Source organism: Geotrypetes seraphini, chromosome 1, assembly GCF_902459505.1.
Source record: "Geotrypetes seraphini chromosome 1, aGeoSer1.1, whole genome shotgun sequence".
Lineage (NCBI taxonomy): Eukaryota > Metazoa > Chordata > Amphibia > Gymnophiona > Dermophiidae > Geotrypetes > Geotrypetes seraphini.
Window position 1 is genome coordinate 398,221,213 of NC_047084.1, and position 22,451 is coordinate 398,243,663.

General features: G+C 46.7%; 1 protein-coding gene across 1 annotated transcript in view; it reads right to left on the bottom strand.

Moving 5' to 3' along the window:
* The window catches only part of GNE (glucosamine (UDP-N-acetyl)-2-epimerase/N-acetylmannosamine kinase), a 547,927-nt gene that overhangs the window by 172,110 nt on the left and 353,366 nt on the right, over positions 1–22,451 (bottom strand). The window contains 1 exon segment of the mRNA XM_033917983.1: positions 12,857–13,039. Coding sequence (XP_033773874.1) covers positions 12,857–13,039 — 183 coding nt within the window.

The window sequence follows — 22,451 nt, forward strand, 5'->3', positions numbered from 1 at the left end:
ATGGTTTTATTTTGAATTTATTAACTGGAATATGTTAGCTTTGGGATATGTGCATCACAATTATTTTTGTATTCAGTGGCTTAGTCATATACAGCTGATTTGGGGGAGGGACGAGCCCAAAATTAGTGGATGGGCACCAAAGTTTCTCCCTGCCTGACTGCAATTTATAAATACTTGAGCTAGTGGGGATTCCCAAGCAATGCCAACTGAAGAGATCTTCCTCCAGTCTGGCAACTCAAAATCTCCAAGCTTTGTAGCCAATGGCAATATCCTCAAGCTGCCCCTGCTTTCATGCATGCATGAAAGCCAAAGGGGGTGGGCAGGGAGGAGGGAAGGCAGCAGCTCTGCAATATTGTTGCCAGCTGCAGAACTTGGGAGGTTGGAGGGGGAGGAGGTGGCCGTCAGTTGGTGAGGCTTGGGGATCCCTACTAGCTACAACAGGGGAGATGTTCATTTTGATGGAGCCTAAGCTCAAAGTGGGAGGCCCAAAAAAGCAGTAATATTTACCCTGATTAAATGATCCTCCACGTGCGCTCCTGACAGCTGATTCAGCATCCCCGCTCTTATGAGGCTCACCTCTGAAGAGGCTCACCGTAGCTATAATAGAAGTGAATGGGAGAGCCAGGAGCATGCATCCCTGCTCATCAGAGTGGGGATGCCGAAGCCTGTGGCTGCTCCCACTGTCAGCGGTACACGTAGAGGGATCACTCAGTCAGGGTAAGTATTACTGATTTTTTGGGCTCTTCTCCACAGTGTCCCTTTAATGAAGGTTTATTATTAGATACGTACATCTTCTATATTAGTGATTGCAAATTTGGGACTGCTTAACCTTTTTTTTGCTCATCGGCTAGTGTTAGTGTTTGTGTGGCCCCAGAAAAATTTTTTTCGGACAATAGGTTGGACATCCCTGAACTAGAGTTTTGGGAATCCAGTTACATAATTCATTAAGTATAGAGCATCAGCTTAATTTGGTCAGTAATAAAATTGGTCTTCTAATAAAATTACAGGTAGTTCAAAAATATTTTAATATGGCAGTTTTCATATTTGTAATTCAATCAAAAATGGACTACTGTAATGTAATTTGTCATGGATGTGCTAAAAGATTCTTGAAAAGATTACAAACTGCAGAACACTGCTTTGAGTTTTCTCCTTGATTTCTATATATGGTAGAATTATTCCATACCTGATCAAATTGCACTGGTTGACAGTAAATGCAAGAATTTATTTTAAGCTCTGTGTTATAATCTTTAATATTCTATACAGTGAAGTGCCTTACTACTTAGTGGAACTGATATCATTATTAATAGGTAGACGAGGTCATGATGTATGGAAAAAATTCTATCTTCAATTTCCCTTGCCAAAAGCAATTAAATCATCAATTCAAAGGAATGCATCTTTCTTTTATCAGGCCCTTTGGTTTGGAATGACCTTCCTATTTCAATTAGATTGGTAGGAAATTATAATTTTTAGAACACTCATAAAAACATTTATTTAAAAAAAAATTAGCTTAAGCTTTGATATTTTTCCTTGTTAATATTTGTTATTAAATATCTGTCGTTCCATTATGTTTAACTGGGATTGTTACCAGTAATTGAAATATATTGCTATCCGCCATGAACTCTTTAAAGGCTTTGACGGAATACAAGTTTGAATGTAATGTAATGTAACTAGCCCTAATAGTGCACAAAAACAGACAAACAAATTTAAACCTTCTCTAAGCTGGTGTATATTTATATGTATATTTTGTGTGTGTACTTGCATATTTTATAAAATGTGCACATACACCATGCACCTGTTCCTGTTCCATCCAAACTATGCCCCAGGAATCCCTATGCATAGGTTATATAAAAGTATGTGCAATTTTCTAGTTTGCATATTTTTAATGTACATATTGTGCTGTTCTGCATGCAAAATTACCCCTTAGAGCAGTGTTTCTCAACCTTTTCAAGCCAAGTACCCACTAAGCCTAACAAATATCAACCGAGTACCCTCGCCCAAACTCTGCCCCTAACTCCACCCCATAATAATATTAATTGTAATGCAATTTCTTCCATCCATTTTTCATATACTGTAGGAGCTGTCCCTAGTCCTGAGCACATGGTAGAACAGTCCTGAGCACATGGCAGAACAGTGAGCGGAGCAGAGAGTGTGCTAGCAGGAAAAAGTGGAGAGAGGAGCAGAGAAGGCGGTGCTAGCAGGGGAAGAGGCGAGAGCTAACTCCACCCACCCCTGACGTCACCAGCCAAACTCCCCCCATAAAAGGGGCGAGCCAACGGCACGCAGCCATTCGGCGCGCGGCGAAGGCGAACGGCAAAGGAACTCGTCTTAGCGAGAGCGCCTTTGCGAAGGGCCTCAAGAAGGGTACCAAGGCAGGCCTATCAACTTTAGCCGGTCTCTTAACTTCTACAACAAGCTAATTAACCAATTGACTTCAGTCTTTCTTCAACTTTCTTCCAAGTCTTTCAACTTTCTACTTTCTACCTAAACAACAAGCAACTAAACCTTTCACACTGTTATGCCTATGACCAGGGGGTAATTAACGTAATATGTCTCCTCAATTCTGCTTATCTGATCTGGGTGTTGCCAAGACAACATCAAAGGTTTCCACAATAAGTATCTGCTATCTTGACCTTTGTGACCTGGGAGTTGCCCAAACAGCATCAAAAGGACAGATGGAAAACCGGTCTCTGTAACACCTCCTTGATAACATCAAAAGGACTGGCCAGGGGGGTAACTGAAACTCAGCATACTACTGACATGTATCCACAAGTCTAGATATATGATGCCAATGGGGTCTCCTTTGTCCATCTGTTTGTTAATCCCTTCGAAGAAGTGCAATAAGTTTGTTTGGCACGATCTTCCCTTGCAGAAACCATGCTGGCTGGCTATCAGAAGTTCGTGTTTTTCAAAATGTTGATCAATGTTTTCTTTTATCAGTGCTTCTGCCATTTTCCCCGGAACCGAAGTCAGGCTCACTGGCCTGTAGTTTCCCGGATCACCTCTTGATCCCTTTTTAAAGATGGGCGTAACGTTGGCTATCTTCCAATCCTCCGAGATCTCGCCTGTTTTCAGGGATAAGTTGCAAATTTGCTGCAGTAGCTCCGCTATCTCCTCCTTTAATTCCTTCAGAACCCTTGGATGTATGCCATCCGGACCCGGGGATTTGTCAGTTTTTAGTTTTTCTATCTGCCTGCGAACGTCCTCAGTGCTCACTTCTATGAATGTTAATTTTTCTGCTTGACTTCCGTTGAAGAATTGCTCAGGTTCCGGCATGTTGGACGTGTTTTCGTTAGTAAATACAGACGAGAAGAACATGTTAAGCCTTTCTGCCACTACCTTCTCCTCCTTCACCACTCCCTTCCTGTCTCCGTCGTCCAGCGGTCCCACTTCCTCTCTAGCTGGCTGCTTCCCTTTAACATATCTGAAGAACGGTTTGAAATTTTGTGTCTCCCTGGCTAGCCTTTCTTCATACTCTCTTTTAGCTTTCCGAACCTCACGGTGACATTCTTTTTGATACTTCTTGTGCTCTTTCCAGTTCCCCTCATATTTGTCCTTTTTCCATTTCTTGAATGAATTTTTCTTATTGCCTATCACTTCCTTCACTATTTTGGTTATCCACGCCGGGTCTTTTGTTCAATTCTTTTTGCACCCATCCTGAATCTGGGGCTATACAGATTTTGTACCTCGCTCACCATGTCCCTGAAGAAGGACCAGGCATGATTTACCGTTAACAATGTTTTGGAAGTGTTCCTAAGTTTCTTCCTTACCAATTCCCTCATTGCTTCGTAATTTCCTTTCTTGAAGTTAAAGGTTGTCGCTATGGATCTCTTGCCTTTTGATACTCCTACCTCAACCTTGAACTTGATCATATTATGATCGCTGTTTCCCAACGTCCCTACTACTTCTACGTCCTTTGCAGGTCCTCTTAACCCATTTAGGATTAGATCCAGAGTGGCATTTCCTCTCGTCGGTTCTCTAACAAGCTGCTCCATGAAGCAATCTTGTGTGGCTTCCAGGAATTTTGTCTCCCTAGCGCATTTCGAGCTTCCAAGACTCCAGTCTATCCCGGGGTAGTTGAAGTCTCCCATAATAACCGTGTTGCCACTTTTGCATTCTCGCTTCATCTCAGCTTCCATTTCCTCATCGATATCTCCGATTTGCCCGGATGGGCGATAATATAGGCCCATCTTTATTTCAGGCCCTTTCCTTCCCGGTATTTTAACCCATAGAGATTCCAGCTTGTTGGTCGTCTCTGCTGTGTCCATTCTTGTGGATTGTATGCTTTCTTTTATGTACAGGGCTACTCCACCTCCTTTTTGTCCTGACCTGTCCTAGCGATAGAGCTTGTATCCCGGCAGTGCTGTATCCCATTTGCTTTCCTCATTCCACCATGTTTCAGAGATTCTAATGATGTCGATGTCTTCTGCATCGGCCACGGCTTCTAGCGCCCCCATTTTGTTTCTTAGGCTCCTTGTATTAGCATATATGCATTTTAGATCTTGGTATTTTGTTGTCCTCCTTTCCTTTCCCTGTGCTTCAGTCCTTAATTTCTTCTCTTTTGCTGTAAACATTGTAACCTCTTCTTCTGGGTTAGTCGACTCCTGCAATTTATCCATTGTTTCTTCCCAGCCATTTTTCCCCTCAGTATCTTCACAGGATACCATCTTCCGAATCGTCGATCCTAGGTCAACTGTCGGCTTTCCCCTTCTTCTTAATTTAAAACCAGGTCTATTCCTCTCTTGACGTTGTTTGCTAGGAGTCTAGTTCCCGCTGCACTCAGGTGGAGTCCATTTTTCCTGTAGAGCTTGCTCTTGCCCCAAAACGCCGTCCAGTGCCTCACGAAGTGGAATCCTTCTTCCTCGCACCATCTTCTCATCCACGCATTTATTGATTGTAGTTCTTCCTGCCTTTTCACATCTGCCCTCGGTACTGGTAGGATCTCTGAGAACATTATCTTCTGGGCCCTCATCCTCAGCTTCCTTCCCAGAATCTTGAACTGTTCTAATAGCGTGCTTCTTTTGTAGTCTCTCCTGCTGACATCATTTGTCCCGATGTGGATCACTACAGCGGTCTCTTCTGTCTCCACCCCTTCCAGTATCATTCCAATTTTGTCCACGATGTCCTTGGTTCTTGCTCCTGGAAGGCAGGTCACCAGTCGGTCCTCTCTCCCTCCTGCTATGTGGCTGTCCACATGCCTAAGGATTGAGTCTCCCACTAGGATCGCTGACTTCCCCTTCTTCAGGTTTCGCTTCGGTCTCAGGTCAATGTCTTCAATGTGCTTCGCTCTTTCCACTTCTGGGCCTCGACTAGCCAAATTCTCCCCCTCTTGCGGTAGTCCTCTGTGGGTGTCATCCTTGAGGTAATCTTCTTCTTGCTCTCCCTTGCATGTTGGTAGCCGTGTAGCTTCTTCTTTCATCTGAAGTTCGTTCTCCTCCACCTTCATCCTGTATGCCTCTTCAATGAATCTCTCGAGTTCCCTGACTTCCTCCTCAATGTGTCTCTCTGTGATGTGAAATCCTTCTAGCTCCTGTATCCTGTCCTCTAGTCGCTTGACCTCTTTCTTCAAGCTTTTCAGCTCCTGACACCAACTGCATACATATGACTGTCTCCCCGAGGGGAGATAGTCATACATATGACAGTCTGTGCAGAACACTGGAAAGCTCATCTTCTGGCTTCCCTCTGCTTCCATTGTTGTTCCTACTTTAAGATACCAGTTGAGATTACTTGTGACTTGAGATTACTTGTGACTTGTGTCTGCCCTGTGTCCTTTCTCTCTCCCTATCTACTGCTGGTGTCTTCCCTGACTCTCTCTCTGTGCTGGTGTCCTCTCTCTCTGTGTTGGTGCTCTGTGCTGGTATCTCTCTTTACCTGCTGCTGGTGTCCTCTCGCTCTCTACCAGCCACTGGTGTCCTCTCTCCCTCTGCCTGCTTGCTGCCTCCTTGGTATACTTGTGTGAATGGCTTGGCCCTTTGTGTCTGTCTCTTTCTTACCTTCTGTGCTTGTCGCTTCTTTACCTCTCTGACTTACTCCGTTGTTCTTGCTAGTAGCGCCTTGTCCCTTCGCAAATGCCCTTCGCAAAGGCGCTCTCGCTAAGGCGAGAGCCTTTGCCATTCGCCTTCGCCGCGCGCCGAATGGCTGTGCGCCGTTAGCTCCACCCCCTTTCAAGGGGGAGTCCGACGCTGCCTCTGACACAGTGGGGGTGGGCGGAGCGTACTCTCGCCGCTTCCCCGAGCCCTGTGCTTCTTCCTGCTTTCTTCTCCTGCTCCAAACTCTGGCTCTCTGGCTCTTCCCTGCTCGATCTGGCTACACGAGCACGCTGCCTCCTTCTCCTGCACTCGGCACCCGATTCAGTGTTCGCCGCGTTGGCTCTGCCCCCTTTCAAGGGGGAGTCCGACGCTGCCTCTGACGCGGTAGGGGTGGGCGGAGCGTACTCTCGCCGCTTCCCCGAGCCCTGTGCTTCTTCCTGCTTTCTTCTCCTGCTCCAAACTCTGTCTCTCTGGCTCTCCCCTGCTCGATCTCGAAATGAGGAATGCCGACCTGGATGTGGTGGCGATATCTGAGACCTGGCTCACGGACTCCCACGGGTGGGACATGGTCATACCGGGTTACAACTTGCTTCGCCGGGACAGGGAGGGCAAAATGGGAGGAGGTGTAGCATTATATACTAAAGATGACATTAAGGTCACCAGAATCACAGATGTCCACTACACTGGGGAATCCCTTTGGGTAAATTTGGCCAGAGGGAAGGACAAATGCCTGTATCTTGGCGTAATATACAGACCCCCAAGACAACAGGATGACCTAGATATGGAATTAATCGGAGATATAGAGAATATCACTTTGCGTGGGGACACAGTATTGTTAGGTGACTTCAACATGCCTGATGTGGATTGGGACAAGCTTGCCTCTGCTTCCGGCAGCAGCAGGAGGCTATTAAACTCTATGAAGGGAGCAAGACTCAGGCAACTGGTGTTGGAACCAACAAGGGATCAGGCAATACTGGACCTGATACTTACCAATGGAGAAAGTGTCACAGAGGTCTCGGTGGGCGACACATTGGCCTCCAGTGACCACAACATGGTATGGTTCAATCTCAGGAAAGGTTTCACTAAATCTACCACACTGACCAAGGTCCTCAAATTCAAGGACACAAACTTCAAAGAAATGGGAGACTTTGTTCACCAGGTGCTACAAAGCCAAGCAGAAACCGATAACGTGGAAGAAACGTGGTCGACTTTGAAAGCCACCATACAAGAAGCAACAAACCGCTATGTTAAATCAGTAAGTAAACAGCGAAGGAACAATAAGCCACAGTGGTTCTCTGCGGAGATTTCGGACCTCATCAAGGAGAAGAAAAAAGCATTCATCTCTTACAAACAATCAGGGAAACAGGACTCTAGGGAAGTCTATCTGGCCAAGTCAAAAGCCGTCAAAACAGCAGTTAGGGAGGCCAAATTCCGCATGGAGGAGTCTCTAGCGAAGAACATCCAGAAAGGAGATAAATCCTTCTTCAGGTATATCAGTGACAGAAATAAGAACTCAGGCGGGATAGTACGTCTTAGGAAACCAGACGGAGACTATGTAGAAGCGGACTCAGAAAAAGCCCAACTGTTAAATGAATACTTCTGCTCAGTCTTCACAGGCGAGGCGCCAGGACTCGGCCCTTAGCTACAGACAAGGGTTGACGCAGATGACCCGTTTAGTAATTTTGAGTTTACACCCAGCGGTGTCTACTGCGAGCTGTCAAAGCTTAAGGTTAACAAGGCAATGGGGCCTGACAACCTACACCCCAGGGTGCTCAGGGAGTTGTGTGATGTCTTGGCGGAACCGCTATCCGCGCTCTTCAATCTCTCCCTTAGTACGGGTAACGTCCCGTTGGACTGGAAGACGGCTAACGTCATTCCACTCCACAAGAAAGGCTCCAAGATGGAGACAGCAAACTACAGACCGGTGAGTCTCATATCAATAGTGTGCAAACTAATGGAAACTCTAATCAAACGCCAATTGGATACGATCCTGAACGAGGAGAATCTACAGGATCCCCATCAACATGGATTTACTAAGGGGAGATCCTGCCAATCCAACCTGATCAGCTTCTTTGACTGGGTGACGAGGAAGCTGGATGTTGGGGAGTCCCTGGACATCGTATACCTGGACTTCAGTAAAGCATTCGATAGCGTACCACACCGCAGGTTGCTGAGCAAGATGAGTTCTATAGGATTGGGCGACACATTGACGAAATAGGTTGGGAACTGGCTTGGAGGTAGGCTTCAGAGGGTAGTGGTGAACGGCACCCCCTCCGAAATGACGGAGGTATTCAGTGGAGTGCCGCAGGGCTCGGTCCTGGGCCCGATCCTATTCAACATCTTTATAAGAGACTTGGCAGAAGGGCTGCGAGGTAAAATAACATTATTCGCCGATGACGCCAAACTAAGCAATGTAGTGGGCAAAAGCACAACAGACAAATTCAATGTCCGACAACATGATGCACGACCTACTCCTACTGGAGCGCTGGTCTAGGTCCTGGCAACTCAGCTTCAATGTCAAAAAATACAAAGTCATGCACCTGGGCAGCCAAAATCCATGCAAGACTTACACCCTTAATGGCGAGATCCTAACAAGAACTGAAGCAGAACGAGACTTGGGGGTGATCGTCAGTGAGAGCATGAAGACTGCCAATCAAGTGGAGCAAGCTTCATCCAAGGCAAGGCAAATCATAGGTTGTATACGCAGGAGTTTCGTCAGCCGTAAGCCTGAAGTCATTATGCCGTTGTATAGATCCATGGTGAGGCCCCACCTGGAATACTGTGTGCAATTCTGGAGGCTGCATTACCGTAAGGATGTGCTGAGACTGGAGTCGGTCCAGAGAATGGCCACCCGGATGGTCTCGGGACTCAAGGATCTCCCGTACGAGGAACGGCTGGATAAGTTGCAGCTGTACTCACTCGAGGAACGCAGAGAGAGGGGTGACATGATCGAGACATTCAAGTATCTCACGGGTTGCATCGAGGTGGAAGAAGATATCTTATTTTTCAAGGATCCTGCGGCAACAAGGGGGCATCCATGGAAAATCAGGGGCGGGAAACTGCACGGGGACACCAGGAAATTCTTTTTCACTGAAAGGGTGGTTGATTGCTGGAATAGTCTTCCACTTCAGGTTATTGAGGCCAGCAGTGTGCCTGATTTTAAGGCCAAATGGGATAGACAAGTGGGATCTATTCACAGAGAAAGGTAGGGGAGGGTCATTGGGGTGGGCAGACTAGATGGGCCGTGGCCCTTATCTGCCGTCTATTTCTATGTTTCTATGTATATACTTGAATATAAGTCAAGACCCCCATTTTCCCCCAAAAGAGGGGGAAAAATGATTGACTCAAATGTAAGACAGGGGCTTAATATTCAAGTGTCATGCCCTGCCAGGATCTCCACCCAGCCCCCCTCCCTGCCAAGTTCTTCACCCAGCCCCCTTCCCTCCCTGCCCTGCAAGGCTCTGCACTCAGACCCCTTCCCTACCAGGCTCTGCACCCAGCCTACTTCCCTCCCTGCTCTACCAGGCTCTGAACTCAACCCCCTTCCCTGCCAGGCTCTGAACCCAGACCCCCTCACTCCCTGCTAGACTCTACACCCTGTCCCACCTTCCATCCCTGTACCCTCTTCCCCCTCTAGTTGTTTAGTGGTAGGCTGGGAAAGGAGGGATCCCTCCCATCTCAAATCCCGGCCGATACTAACAATTTTTAACCTCCACCCGCATACCTTTTCCCTGGTGGTCCAGCGGTGTATCCTGCGCTGAGCCCTTTCTGCCAAAATCGCAGCCAGTGGTGCACCCGGGCCTGAATGCAGGAGTTAGAGTATGACATGGGGAAAAAAATCTGTACCCGTCACTGCACCGTCCCCAGCCATATTGATTGTGGAAATCCTGAAAACCCGACTGGAATACGGCTCTCGAGGACCGGAGTTCCCTACCCCTGCTCTAGCAGGAATAAGCTTTTCAAGCTCCCGCCTGGCCCTGTGCCACTCCCTGAATGGCTGCCGCGAGTCCTGCAAGAACTGGTGGCAGCCTTTCAAGGAGCGGCATAGAGCCGGGTGGGAGCTAAAAAAGCTTGTTCCTGTGTTCTGGCCCGGGTGAGCCGCAGGCTGCTGGCCACGAGATCGGTAGGAAGGGCTCAGAGTGGGATCTACCATAGGACCCACACTGACAACGTACCCCATTTCTCAGGGTTCAATAAAAGGATGGCTGAAAGGCCTTCTCCATCATTTAAATCAACACTATGGCCCAGATTTTCTAAAAGTGCGTCCCGATTTTAGGCAGCTGTAGGCGTCCTACAGCTGTCTAATCAGCCAATCGGGATGCACGTTTTTTTTAAAAAAATGCTCCCCAGGCAGGCCGCCTATATTGAAGGCGAGGCTCGCAAGACACCTAGGCCCTGATTCTGTATAGGACGCCCGGGAGAGGCGTCCTATTCAGAATCGGCCTAAACTAAACCCCGATTCTGTAACCGGCGTCCATGTTACAGACGCGGGTTAGAGAATCGGATTAGATTAGACACGGCCCGCTACACTTATCGCGGCAAGGGATCTCTCTGCCGCTATAAGTATAGCGGGCCGTGGCCCCCTGACCGATCACTAGCAGGAGGGTGCCCAAACCCTCCTGCCCGAAGACGCACCCCCCTCCCCGACACTACCAACCCCCCCCCCTGACACTACCGATCGCCCCCCCCCCCCCCGACATTACCGATCTCCCCCCCCCCCCCGACAATATCAGTCGCTGGCAGGAGGGTGCCCAATCCCTCCTGCCCGAAGACGCCCCCCCCCGGCGCTAACAACCCCCACTCCACCAAACCTGTTCTTACAGATGGGTCTTGCACGTCGAGCAAGCAGGCATGCCTCGTCGAAATGAGGCGGGCCCGCCCCTTCCCGGCCCATCCCGCCGAAGCCTAAGGCCTGATTGGCCCAGGCTCTAGAAGCCTGGACCAATCAGGCCTTAGGCATAGCGGGTCCGCCCATCCCCACTTAATCTAAGGCCTGATTGGCCAATCAGTAAGAACAGGTTTGGTGGAGTGGGGGTTGTTAGCGCCAGGGGGGGTGCATCTTCGGGCAGGAGGGATTGGGCACCCTCCTGCCAGCGACCGATATTGTCGGGGGGGGACGATCGGTAGTGTCGGGGGGGGGCGGTCGGTACTGTCGGGGAGGGGGGTGCATCTTCGGGCAGGAGGGTTTGGGCACCCTCCTGCCAGTGATCGGTCAGGGGCCACGGCCCGCTATACTTATAGCGGCAGAGAGATCCCTTGCCGCGATAAGTATAGCGGCCGCGTTTACTTACAATGTAGACCAGCATTTTGCTGGCCTACATTTTTAAGCTTCTCATCTACTAGGGAGACGCGTAGGGCCGCCTAGGTTCAGCCTAAGGCCCGCCTAAGGCCCTTAGACGAGCTTAGGCATCTTGCGGGTCTCTCTAGGCTCCCGGAGGCGCCTTCAGGCCTGCCTGGGGAGCATTTTTTTTTTTAAAACGTGCATCCCGATTGGCTGATTAGACAGCTGTAGGACGCCTACAGCTGCCTAAAATCGGGACGCACTTTTAGAGAATCTGGGCCTAAAAGTGTATTTCCAAATTATATTGGATAAGTGTCCCACTTAGGTCCTTATAATAGCCTCCTTGTTTAATGTAGCTTTTTGCTGGCTGTTTTCTAATTTAATAATTCTTCAAAATAATGTCAAAAACAACAGAAAGTCTTTTCTTTAATTATCTTTAATATGCAGTATCTCTAGCATGCCCCGCCAGGCCCATTTTGAGTGAGGACGCTGAAATAGTGCTCCTAATGAACCATTAAAAAGCCCTTATGGCGAAACGGGCTTTCTGTTGTTTTTGACTTTATTTTGAAGAATTATTAAATTAGAAGACAACAGCCAGCAAAAAGCTACAGTAAAATAAGGAGGCTATTATAAAGACCTAAGTGGGACACTCTTATCCATTATAATTTGGAATCTACACTTTTAGTGTTAATTTAAATGATGGAGACGGCCCTTTAGCCATCCTTTTTTGAACCCTGAGAGAAGTGGGGTGCATTGTCAATGTGGATATTTCCAGTTTACCTCACTTCATCATCTTCTGCATCCATTTAGTGATCCACCGTAGGACCACCAGGGAAAAGAAACACAGTGGGGGAGATGGGGGTAAAAAATTGTTAGTATTAGCCAGAATGGGAGACAGAAGGGATCCCTCCTGTCCCAGCCTAACGGTAGGCCTGCAGCAAGTCCGGGAAGATGTCGGGTTGTCATTGGGTGATTACTCAAATATAGGACGAGACCCCCCATTCTTGAGCAATTTTTTTGGCCTCAAATCTCACCCTATATTTGAGTGTATACGGTACACACATAATGGTAACCACAAAATTAAAAAAAACACAAAGCACACTGTACGCAGAGAAAATGTTAATTGTCATTTATATTCAGGTTTTTTTTTCAAAGAGGTCACGGCCTTCTGGCTCTCTTTCTCTCTGAGAATCTCAGAGAGAGGCGGGAGCCAGAAGGCGTTCGCGAGGGGGGCGATGCCAGTTCGCGGAGGGTAGTGTTTGCGGGCGGGAGGCCATGCTGGTTCACAGGGGAGGTGATGTGGAAGAACACCAGTGGCTTCAGGGGTGGGGGGGTCTTTTGGGGATGTGGTAGGGTGGGGTGGAGCAGCCGGGGGGGGGGGAGATGGGAGGTGGATTGAATCATGCGAGTTTCCCTTACTTTCTATGGGGAAACTCGCTTTGATATACGAGTAAATTGGTTTAGGATTATCTTCTGGATCAAATTATGCTCTTAAGCCAAGGTTCCACTGTAATGCAAAAAATGAGGATTAAATGTTATAAAAACTTGCCATCATGTAGTTTCTTAGCTTCTCTCTGCAAGGCCATTCCAGAAGCATAGGCTTCTAAGCAGCCACGGCTTCCACACATGCATTCTGGTCCATCCATTGATACCACAATGTGTCCCAGTTCTGCAGCACAGAAAGAACTACCATGGATCAATTCATGGTGATGAATGATTCCACCACCAATGCCTATAAGACAAGAATACACAAACTGTAAATTCAGAGAAAGCAAATCTAATAGGAAAATAAAATGTCAGAAAAATATACAGTGAACAAGTAAACAATATTGTATTGCTGGAAGGAAAACAAGAAGATGTAGGAGAGGGGGACTTGAAAGCAAAATTTAGATTTCTAGGTATAAGACTAGATCCCCAGGAGAGCATTCTCAGACATTCTTCCAGATCTACATACTGGTTCCAGAAAGCAAACTCAGCTCCAAAATGTCAATAGATGTTAGAGATGATGATTTATTAGCTGGGGGAGGTCAGATGACACAGAGCAATGGAGTGGTAGCTTTTCATTTAGCTCCGCTGTGCCCCATACTTAATCCTGCTCTTTATCAGCTCCCCCCCTAGCTTTGTCCTTACATTTGTAAGAAGCAGAGTCTGCAATTGATATCTGACAATAAACTGTCAGTGCAATGACCAATAAATCCATAAAAAAAAGAAAGGGAGAAGACAAACAGCAAGCCTAAGATGGCTCAGCTAGTTCGTCAGTGAGCTCAATAGGGATGGCAAAACTCACCACCAAAATCATGGCAGAAGAGGAAGCAGCAATGGATTGCAAAGTATAGAAAATTTGTGATGCCAGGAAAGCTCATTAAAGGCTAGATCGCATAGCCTCAAAATAAATGCTCATAAACAACAAACTAGTGCCTTGGACTTCAATCATAGTAACATAGTAGATGACGGCAGATAAAGACCCGAATGGTCCATCCAGTCTGCCCAACCTGATTCAATTTAAATTTATTTTTTTTTAATTAATTTTTTCTTCTTAGCTATTTCTGGGCAAGAATCCAAAGCTTTACCCGGTACTGTGCTTGGGTTCCAACTGCCGACATCTCTGTTAAGACTTACTCCAGCCCATCTACACCCTCCCAGCCATTGAAGCCCTCCCCTGCCCATCCTCCACCAAACGGCCATACACAGACACAGACCGTGCAAGTCTGCCCAGTAACTGGCCTAGTTCAATATTTAATATTATTTTGTGATTCTAAATCTTCTGTGTTCATCCCAAGCTTCTTTGAACTCAGTCACAGTTTTACTCTCTACCACCTCTCTCGGGAGCGCATTCCAGGCATCCACTACCCTCTCCGTAAAGTAGAATTTCCTAACATTGCCCCTGAATCTACCACTCCTCAACCTCAAATTATGTCCTCTGGTTTTACCATTTTCCTTTCTCTGGAAAAGATTTTGTTCTACGTTAATACCCTTCAAGTATTTGAACGTCTGAATCATATCTCCCCTGTCTCTCCTTTCCTCTAAGGTATACATATTCAGGGCTTCCAGTCTCTCCTCATACGTCTTCTGGCGCAAGCCTCCTATCATTTTCGTCGCCCTCCTCTGCACCGCCTCAAGTCTTCTTACGTCTTTCGCCAGATACGGTCTCCAAAACTGAACACAATACCCCAAGTGGGGCCTCACCAATGACCTGTACAGGGGCATCAACACCTTCTTCCTTCTACTGACTACGCCTCTCTTTATACAGCCCAGCATCCTTCTGGCAGCAGCCACTGCCTTGTCACACTGTTTTTTCGCCTTTAGATCTTCGGACACTATAACCCCAAGGTCCCTCTCCCCGTCCGTGCATATCAGCTTCTCTCCTCCCAACATATACGGTTCCTTCCTATTAATCATCCCCAAATGCATTACTCTGCATTTCTTTGCATTGAATTTTAGTTGCCAGGCATTAGACCATTCCTCTAACTTTTGCAGATCCTTTTTCATATTTTCCACTCCCTCTTCGGTGTCTACTCTGTTACAAATCTTGGTATCATCTGCAAAAAGGTACACTTTTCCTTCTAACCCTTCAGCAATGTCACTCACAAACATATTGAACAGGATTGGCCCCAGCACCGAACCCTGAGGGACTCCACTAGTCACCTTTCCTTCCTTCGAGCGACTTCTATTAACCACCACCCTCTGGCGCCTGTCCGACAGCCAGTTTCTGACCCAGTTCACCACTTTGGCTCCTAACTTCAGCCCTTCAAGTTTGTTCAACAGCCTCCTATGAGGAACTGTATCAAAGGCTTTGCTGAAATCCAAGTAAATTACATCTAGCATATGTCCTCGATCCAGCTCTCTGGTCACCCAATCAAAAAATTCAATCAGGTTCGTTTGGCACGATTTACCTTTTGTAAAGCCATGTTGCCTCGGATCCTGTAACCCATTAGATTCAAGGAAGTACACTATCCTTTCTTTCAGCAACACTTCCATTATTTTTCCAACAACTGAAGTGAGGCTCACCGGCCTGTAGTTTCCTGCTTCATCCCTGTGACCACTTTTATGAATAGGGACCACATCCGCTCTCCTCCAATCCCCAGGAATCACTCCCGTCTCCAGAGATTTGTTGAACAAGTCTTTAATAGGACTCGCCAGAACCTCTCTTGAGCTCCCTTAGTATCCTGGGATGGATCCCTTCTGGTCCCATTGCTTTGTCCACCTTCAGTTTTTCAAGTTGCTCATAAACACCCTCCTCCGTGAACGGCGCAGAATCTACTCCATTTTCTCGTATAACTTTGCCAGACAATCTCGGTCCTTCTCCAGGATTTTCTTCTGTGAACACAGAACAGAAGTATTTATTTAGCACATTTGCTTTCTCCTCATCACTCTCCACATATTTGTTCCCAGCATCTTTTAGCCTAGAAATTCCATTTTTTATCTTCCTCCTTTCACTAATATATCTGAAAAAAATTTTATCTCCCTTTTTTACATTTTTAGCCATTCATCTCTCCCCTCAGCCGTCTGTTTTCCAAGCTGAAGAGCCCTAACCTTTTTAGTCTTTCCTCATACTAGAGGAGTTCCATCCACTTTAATATCTTCATCACCCTTCTTTGAACCTTTTCTAGTACCGCTATATCTTTCTGAAAGCAATATTCCAGGTGAGGTCACACCATGGAGCATTATAACATTCTTAGTCTTGTTAACCATCCCTTTTTTAAATAATTCCTAGCATCTTGCTTGCTTTTTTTGGCCACTGCCACACATTGAGTGGAAGGTTTCATTGAATTGTCTACAATGACACACCCAGATCTTTTTCTTGGGTGCTAACCCCCAAGATGGACCCCAGCATCTGGTAACACTGATATGGACTATTCTTCCCAATGTGCATCACTTTGCATTTGTCCACATTACATTTCATCTGCCACTTGGACGCCCAGTCTTCCAATTTCCTAAGGTCTGCCTGCAATTTTTCACAATCTGTACAGTTTAGTGTCATCTGCAAACTTAATCACCTCACCCGTCATTCCAATTTCCAGATCATTTATAAATAAGTTAAATAACACCGGACCCAGTACAGATCCCTGAGGCACTCCACTGTTTACTCTCCTCCATTGAGAAAAATGACCATTTAACCCTACCCTCTGTTTTCTATCCAATAATCAATTCTTAATCCATAACTGAACTTGCCACCTGTCCCATGACTCTTTAATTTTCTCAGGAGCCTCTCATAAGGAACTTTGTCAAAAGCTTTCTGAAAATCTAGATACACTACATCAGGGGTGCCCAATAGGTCGATCGCCCAGGACTCACTTTGCCTTGGCGATCTATCGGGCCGATCAGTCTTCCTCTCCCTGACGTCAATTCTGCCATCGGAGAGGAAGTTTGGGCCAGCCAATCGCTGCCTGGCTGGGCGGAACTTCCTCTCCGACGGAAGAATTGATGTCGGGGAGAGGAATGCTGGTCGGCCCGAAGCAGGGAGAGCATGGGGCGTCGGCGGCATCAGCTTTGGGGCCTGTTATCCATTGGTGGCGGTTTGGGTCCTGTTCCCTGATGGCAGCGGCAGTGGCAGTGGCTTGGGGAAGGGCAGGGAGAAAGAAAGAAAGAGGGCAGGCAGGGAGACAGAAGGAAAGAAGAGAAACAGAAAAAAAGAAAGGGGGCTTCCGTCCCAACTTCAGCACCGAATCCCTTCTGACCTCCTTAATCTCAAAAGTTCAACATCTCCATTCTCGCAACAAGTTCGCCGTCCTTCTTCAATTCGACCTCTCTGCAGCTTTTGATGTCGTCCATCATGATATCCTAATTTAGCAACTCACCGAGATAGGCATTAACTCCACATTCCTTGACCGGTTCTCGAAGTTCTTATGCTCCCACTCCTACACAGTCAACATGAAGGGCACTTCTTCCTCCCCCTGGAACCCGATATGTGGAGTCCCACAAGGCTCACCTCTCTCTCCTATCCTCTTCAACATTTACATGTCCTCCCTTAAACTCCTCCATCTCTCCCCACTTGAAACACTTTACACTTATGCAGATGACATCTTTGTTCTCCTCGAGACCGACCGGAACCTCACCAACCTCTCTGCGAACATATCCTCATGTATATCGAACTTTCAATACTGGGCGAATCCAAAACAAAACTTCTCTGGCTCGGCCCAAAACTGGACCAACTGCCCATCCCACTGTCCTCTGGCCCCACCCTGCATCTTGAATACTCAAGTAAAATTCTGGGAGTCATCATTGACTCTACACTTTCCTTCAACGATCACCTTAACTCCCTAATAAAAAAATGTTTCTTCAGCTTCACATGCTAAGGAAAGTGAGAACCTGTTTCCATCAAAAACACTTTGCCGTCCTTGTCCAATCCACCATCCTTTCCAGACTGGACTATTGCAACTCTATCTACCTAAGCCTAACAAAGAAAAACCTTCAAAGACTCCAGCGGGTTCAAAATGCTGCTGCTAAGCTTATCTTCGCAAAAAGCAAATTCGACCACGTCTCACCGCTTTTGTCCAAGCTCCACTGGCTCCCGATAATCTACAGAGTCCACTTCAAATGTGCCTGCCTTACTTTCAAGATCCTACACGGCATTCTCCCCCCTTTTATTCCTCTTTCTTGGAATTCCTCTAACCCCAATTCCACCAGATCTACCCAAAAACTGAAACTTTCCTTTCCCTCTCGAAAAGGCGTTTCCCTTGTAGGAAAACTAGGTTCCTCCCTCCCTTTCAGAATCACTGAGCTCTGGAACAATCTTACCTTCCCTCTTAGGAATCTGAGCTCCCTCCAAATCTTCCGTAAACATCTGAAAACCTGGTTATTTTCAAAAATGTAACTCTTCCTTTCTCTGGTTACTTTGTCCTAAATTTTCTCTTCATTTTGTCTTTTCCTTTCACTGGAGTTCCTTTCTACCCTAACCGTGTTGAGCTTTGCGAATGTAGAGATGATGAGGTATTTACAAACCCAAGGTTTAGTTTAGTTTAGTTTAGTTTAGCATGAAGAGAGAAAGAAAGAAAGATCAGGGAGAGAGGAAGAAAAAGTTGGGGGAGGGAATGAGGTGTGGAGGAGAGGAAGCATATAGGCTGAAAGAAAGATTGGATGCACAGTCAGAAGAAGAAAGTGCAACCAGAGACTCATGAGATCACCAGACAAGATAGGAAAAATGATTTTATTTTAAATTTAGTGATCAAAATGTGTCTGAATTTATATCTGCTGTCTATATTTTACAATATGGTCTCCTTTTACTAAACCGCAATAGTGGTTTTTAGCGCAGGGAGCCTATGAGCGTCGAGAGCAGCACTGGGCATTCAGCGCAGCTCCCTGCGCTAAAAACTGCTATTGTGGTTTAGTAAAAAGGGAGAGGGGTGGGTATTTGTCTATTTTTATATGGTTATTACTGAGGTGACAGTGCATAGAGACATCTCCTTTGACCTCTTTGAAAAAACCCCGGAATAGGAATGATAATTAACAATTCTATGCGTACAGTGTGCGTTGTGTTTTTTTAAAATTTTATTGTTGGTAGATCATTTTGACTTGGTCATTTTAAAAGTAGCTCGTGAGTCAAAAAAGTGTGGGCACCCCTGCACTACATCAACTGGCCCACCTTTATCAACATGTTCATTCAGACCTTCAAAGAAGTCAAGGAAATTGCTGATACAAGATTTCCCTAGGATGAATCCATGCTGAATGTCTCATTAAATCATGTTTATCTATGTGTTTCACAATTTTATTTTTTATAATTGTTTCCACTATTTTCCCCAGCACTGATGTCAGGCTTACTGGTCTGTAATTCCTCATATCTCCCCTGGAACCCTTTTTAAAACTCAGCATAACATTGGCCACCCTCCAATCTTCAGATACTACAGACAATTTTAGCAACAGATTACAGATCACTAACAGCAGCTCAGTAATTTCATGTTTGAGTTCTTTTAGTACCCTGGGATGTATACCATCAGATCCAGGTAATTTATCACTTTTTAACTTGTCTTAATACATCTTCCAGATTCATTGAGATTTCTTTCAGTTCAATTCATTCCCAGTTCAGGTGGATCTCTTGCATCTTCTTCCATAATGACCGAAGCAAAGAATTCATTCAGTCTCTCTGCTATGGCCTTATCCTCCCTGATAGCTCCTTATCATCCAACGATCCCATGGATTCCCCCACAGGTTTTTTGCTATTGAAGTACCTAACAAAACTGTTATGAACATAAGAACATAAGAGTTGCCACCGCTGAAGCAGACCAGAGGTCCATCTTGCCCAGCGGTCCGCTCCAGCAGCGGCCCATCAGGTCTATTGCCTGAACAGTGGTCCCTGACTAATTTTATAACTTACCTCTAATCCTGTCCCTATAATCTACCTCTACTCTTATCTGTACCCCTCAATCCCTTTGTCCTCCAAGTACCTATCCAAAGCTTCTTAGAAGCCCTGTAGCGTGCTCCTGCTTATCACATCCTTCGGTAGCGCGTTCCATGTATCCACCACCCTCTGTGTGAAAAAGAACTTCCTGGCATTTGTTCTAAACCTCTCCCCTTTCAATTTCTCTGAGTGCCCCCTTGTACTTGTGGTTCCCCATAATTTGAAAAATCTGTCCCTGTCTATTTTTTCTATACCCTTCATGATCTTGAAGGTTTCTATCATGTCTCCTCTAAGTCTCCGCTTTTCCAGGGAGAAAAGCCCCAGCTTTTTCAGCCTGTCAGTATATGAGAGGTCCTCCATGCCCTTTATTAGCTTAGTTGCTCTTCTCTGGACTTTCTCAAGTACCACCATGTCCTTCTTGAGGTACGGCGACCAGTACTGAACACAGTACACCAGGTGCGGGCGCACCATTGCACGATACAGTGGCAGGATGACTTCCTTCGTCCTGGTCGTGATACCCTTCTTAATGATACCCAACATTTTGTTTGCTTTCCTTGAGGCTGTGGCGCACTGCGCCGACGCCTTTAATGTTGTGTCTACCATCACTCCCAGGTCTCTTTCAAGGTTGCTCACCCCTAGCGGTGATCCCCCCATTTTGTAAGTGAACATCGGGTTCTTTTTCCCTATATACATGACCTTGCATTTCCCTATGTTGAAGCTCATTTGCCACTTTTTGGCCCATTTTTCCAGTGTTGTCAGATCTTTTTGAAGATCTTCGCAGTCCTCCATGTTATTGACCTTTCTATATAGCTAGGTGTCATCCGCAAATTTAATAACCTCACATTTTGCTCCTGCCTCCAGGTCGTTAATAAATATATTGAACAGGAGCGGTCCCAGTACCGACCCCTGCGGAACTCCGCTCGTGACCCATTTCCAGTCTGAGTAATGGCCCTTTACTCCAACCCTCTGTTTCCTGTCCGCCAGCCAGTTTTTGATCCATCGGTGGACCTCCCCTTGTACCCCATGGTTCCATAGCTTCCTTAGCAGTCTTTCGTGTGGCACCTTGTCGAAGGCTTTTTGGAAGTCAAGGTAAATGATGTCTATGGATTCCCCTTTATCCACCTGGCTGGTTACCCCCTCAAAGAAGTATAATAAGTTTGTGAGGCATGATCTGCCCTTGCAAAAGCCATGCTGGCTCGAATTTAGCTGCCCATTGTTTTCGATGTGTTCCCAGATGCTGTCTTTAATTAGCGCTTCCATCATCTTTCCCGGGACCGAGGTCAAGCTCACCGGCCTGTGGTTTCCTGGGTCTCCCCTTGAGCCTTTTTTGAAGATGGGCGTGACATTTGCTATTTTCCAGTCCTCCGGAATCTCTCCAGTTTTTAAGGATAGGTTGCATATTTGTCGAAGTGGCTCAGCTATTTCATTTCTTATTTCCTTGAGTACCCTTGGGTGAATGCCGTCCGGACCTGGCGATTTGTCGCTCTTTAGCCTGTCTATCTGCCTGAGGACATCCACCTTGCTCACCTCTAGTTGGACCAGATTTTCATCCTGCTCTCCTTTTACGATCTCCTCGGGTTCCGGAATGTTGGTTGTGTCCTCCCTCGTGAAAACTGACGTGAAGAACTCATTTAACCTGTCAGCAATCTCTTTTTCCTCTTTTACCACTCCCTTCTGTCCCCATCATCCAAGGGTCCCACTTCCTCTCTTGCTGGTTGCTTCCTCTTAATGTACCTGAAGAATGATTTGAAGTTTGTTGCTTCCCCTGCCAGTCTCTCTTCATATTCTCTTTTTGCTTTCCTAACCACTCGGTGACACTCCTTTTGGTGTATTTTATGCTCCTTTTGGTTGTCCTCTGTTTTGTCCTTTTTCCATTTTTTGAATGATGCTTTCTTGTCACTTATCGCCTTTGTTACTGCATTTGTTATCCACACTGGGTTTTTTGTTCTATTTTTTTTGCACCCTTTCCTGAACTTGGGGACGCACAGGTTCTGTGCTTCGTGCACTGTGCCCTTGAGTAGGGTCCAGGCTTTTTCTACGGACTCCATCTTCTTTGCGTTGTTGTTGAGTTTATTTCCCACCATTTTCCTCATGGCATCATAATTCCCTTTTTTGAAGTTGAGTGCTGTCGTTGTAGTTCTTTTCACCTTTGATGATCCAATTTCTAGCCTGTACTGGATCGTGTTGTGATCGCTGTTTCCTAGTTGGGCTAGTACCGCCACCTCCTTAGCGGATTAGGTCAAGAGTGGCATCACCCCGTGTTGGTTCCGTGACCAGCTGTTCCATGAAACAGTCCCTCATGACCTCCAGGAATTTGGTCCTCCTCATACAGTTTGAGTGCCCGATACTCCAGTCTATTCCCGGGTAGTTGAAGCCCCCATCACCACCACCCTTCCGCTTTTGCAGTTCAGTTCAGTCTCCGTGTTCCCTCTAAGGTGAGCGCATGAGCGATTGCTCACTATTTTCAGTGGCGTCGCTCATGCGCTTTCTCCTGTCGCTCCCTCGAGGGCGAGGTGAGAGGAAGCGGCGGCGGCCTGTATTTTAAAGTTGAAATATGCAGCGGCGGCTCCTTTCAAGATCCCCGACTGCATCGGTGGGGATTCGTGAGAGGAGCCGCTGCCATGTCTCCAGTGTCATACCGGGGGGGGGGGGGGGGGCGGTCCGCCCTGGCTATGCACCCGCCCTAAGGCTGCAGTCGGAGAGGAAGTTCGGGCCAGCCAATCGCTGGCTGGCTGGGCGGAACTTCCTCTCCGACGGCAGAATTGACGTCGGGGGAAGCAAAGAGAGCTTGGGGTAGCCGCGGCAGTGG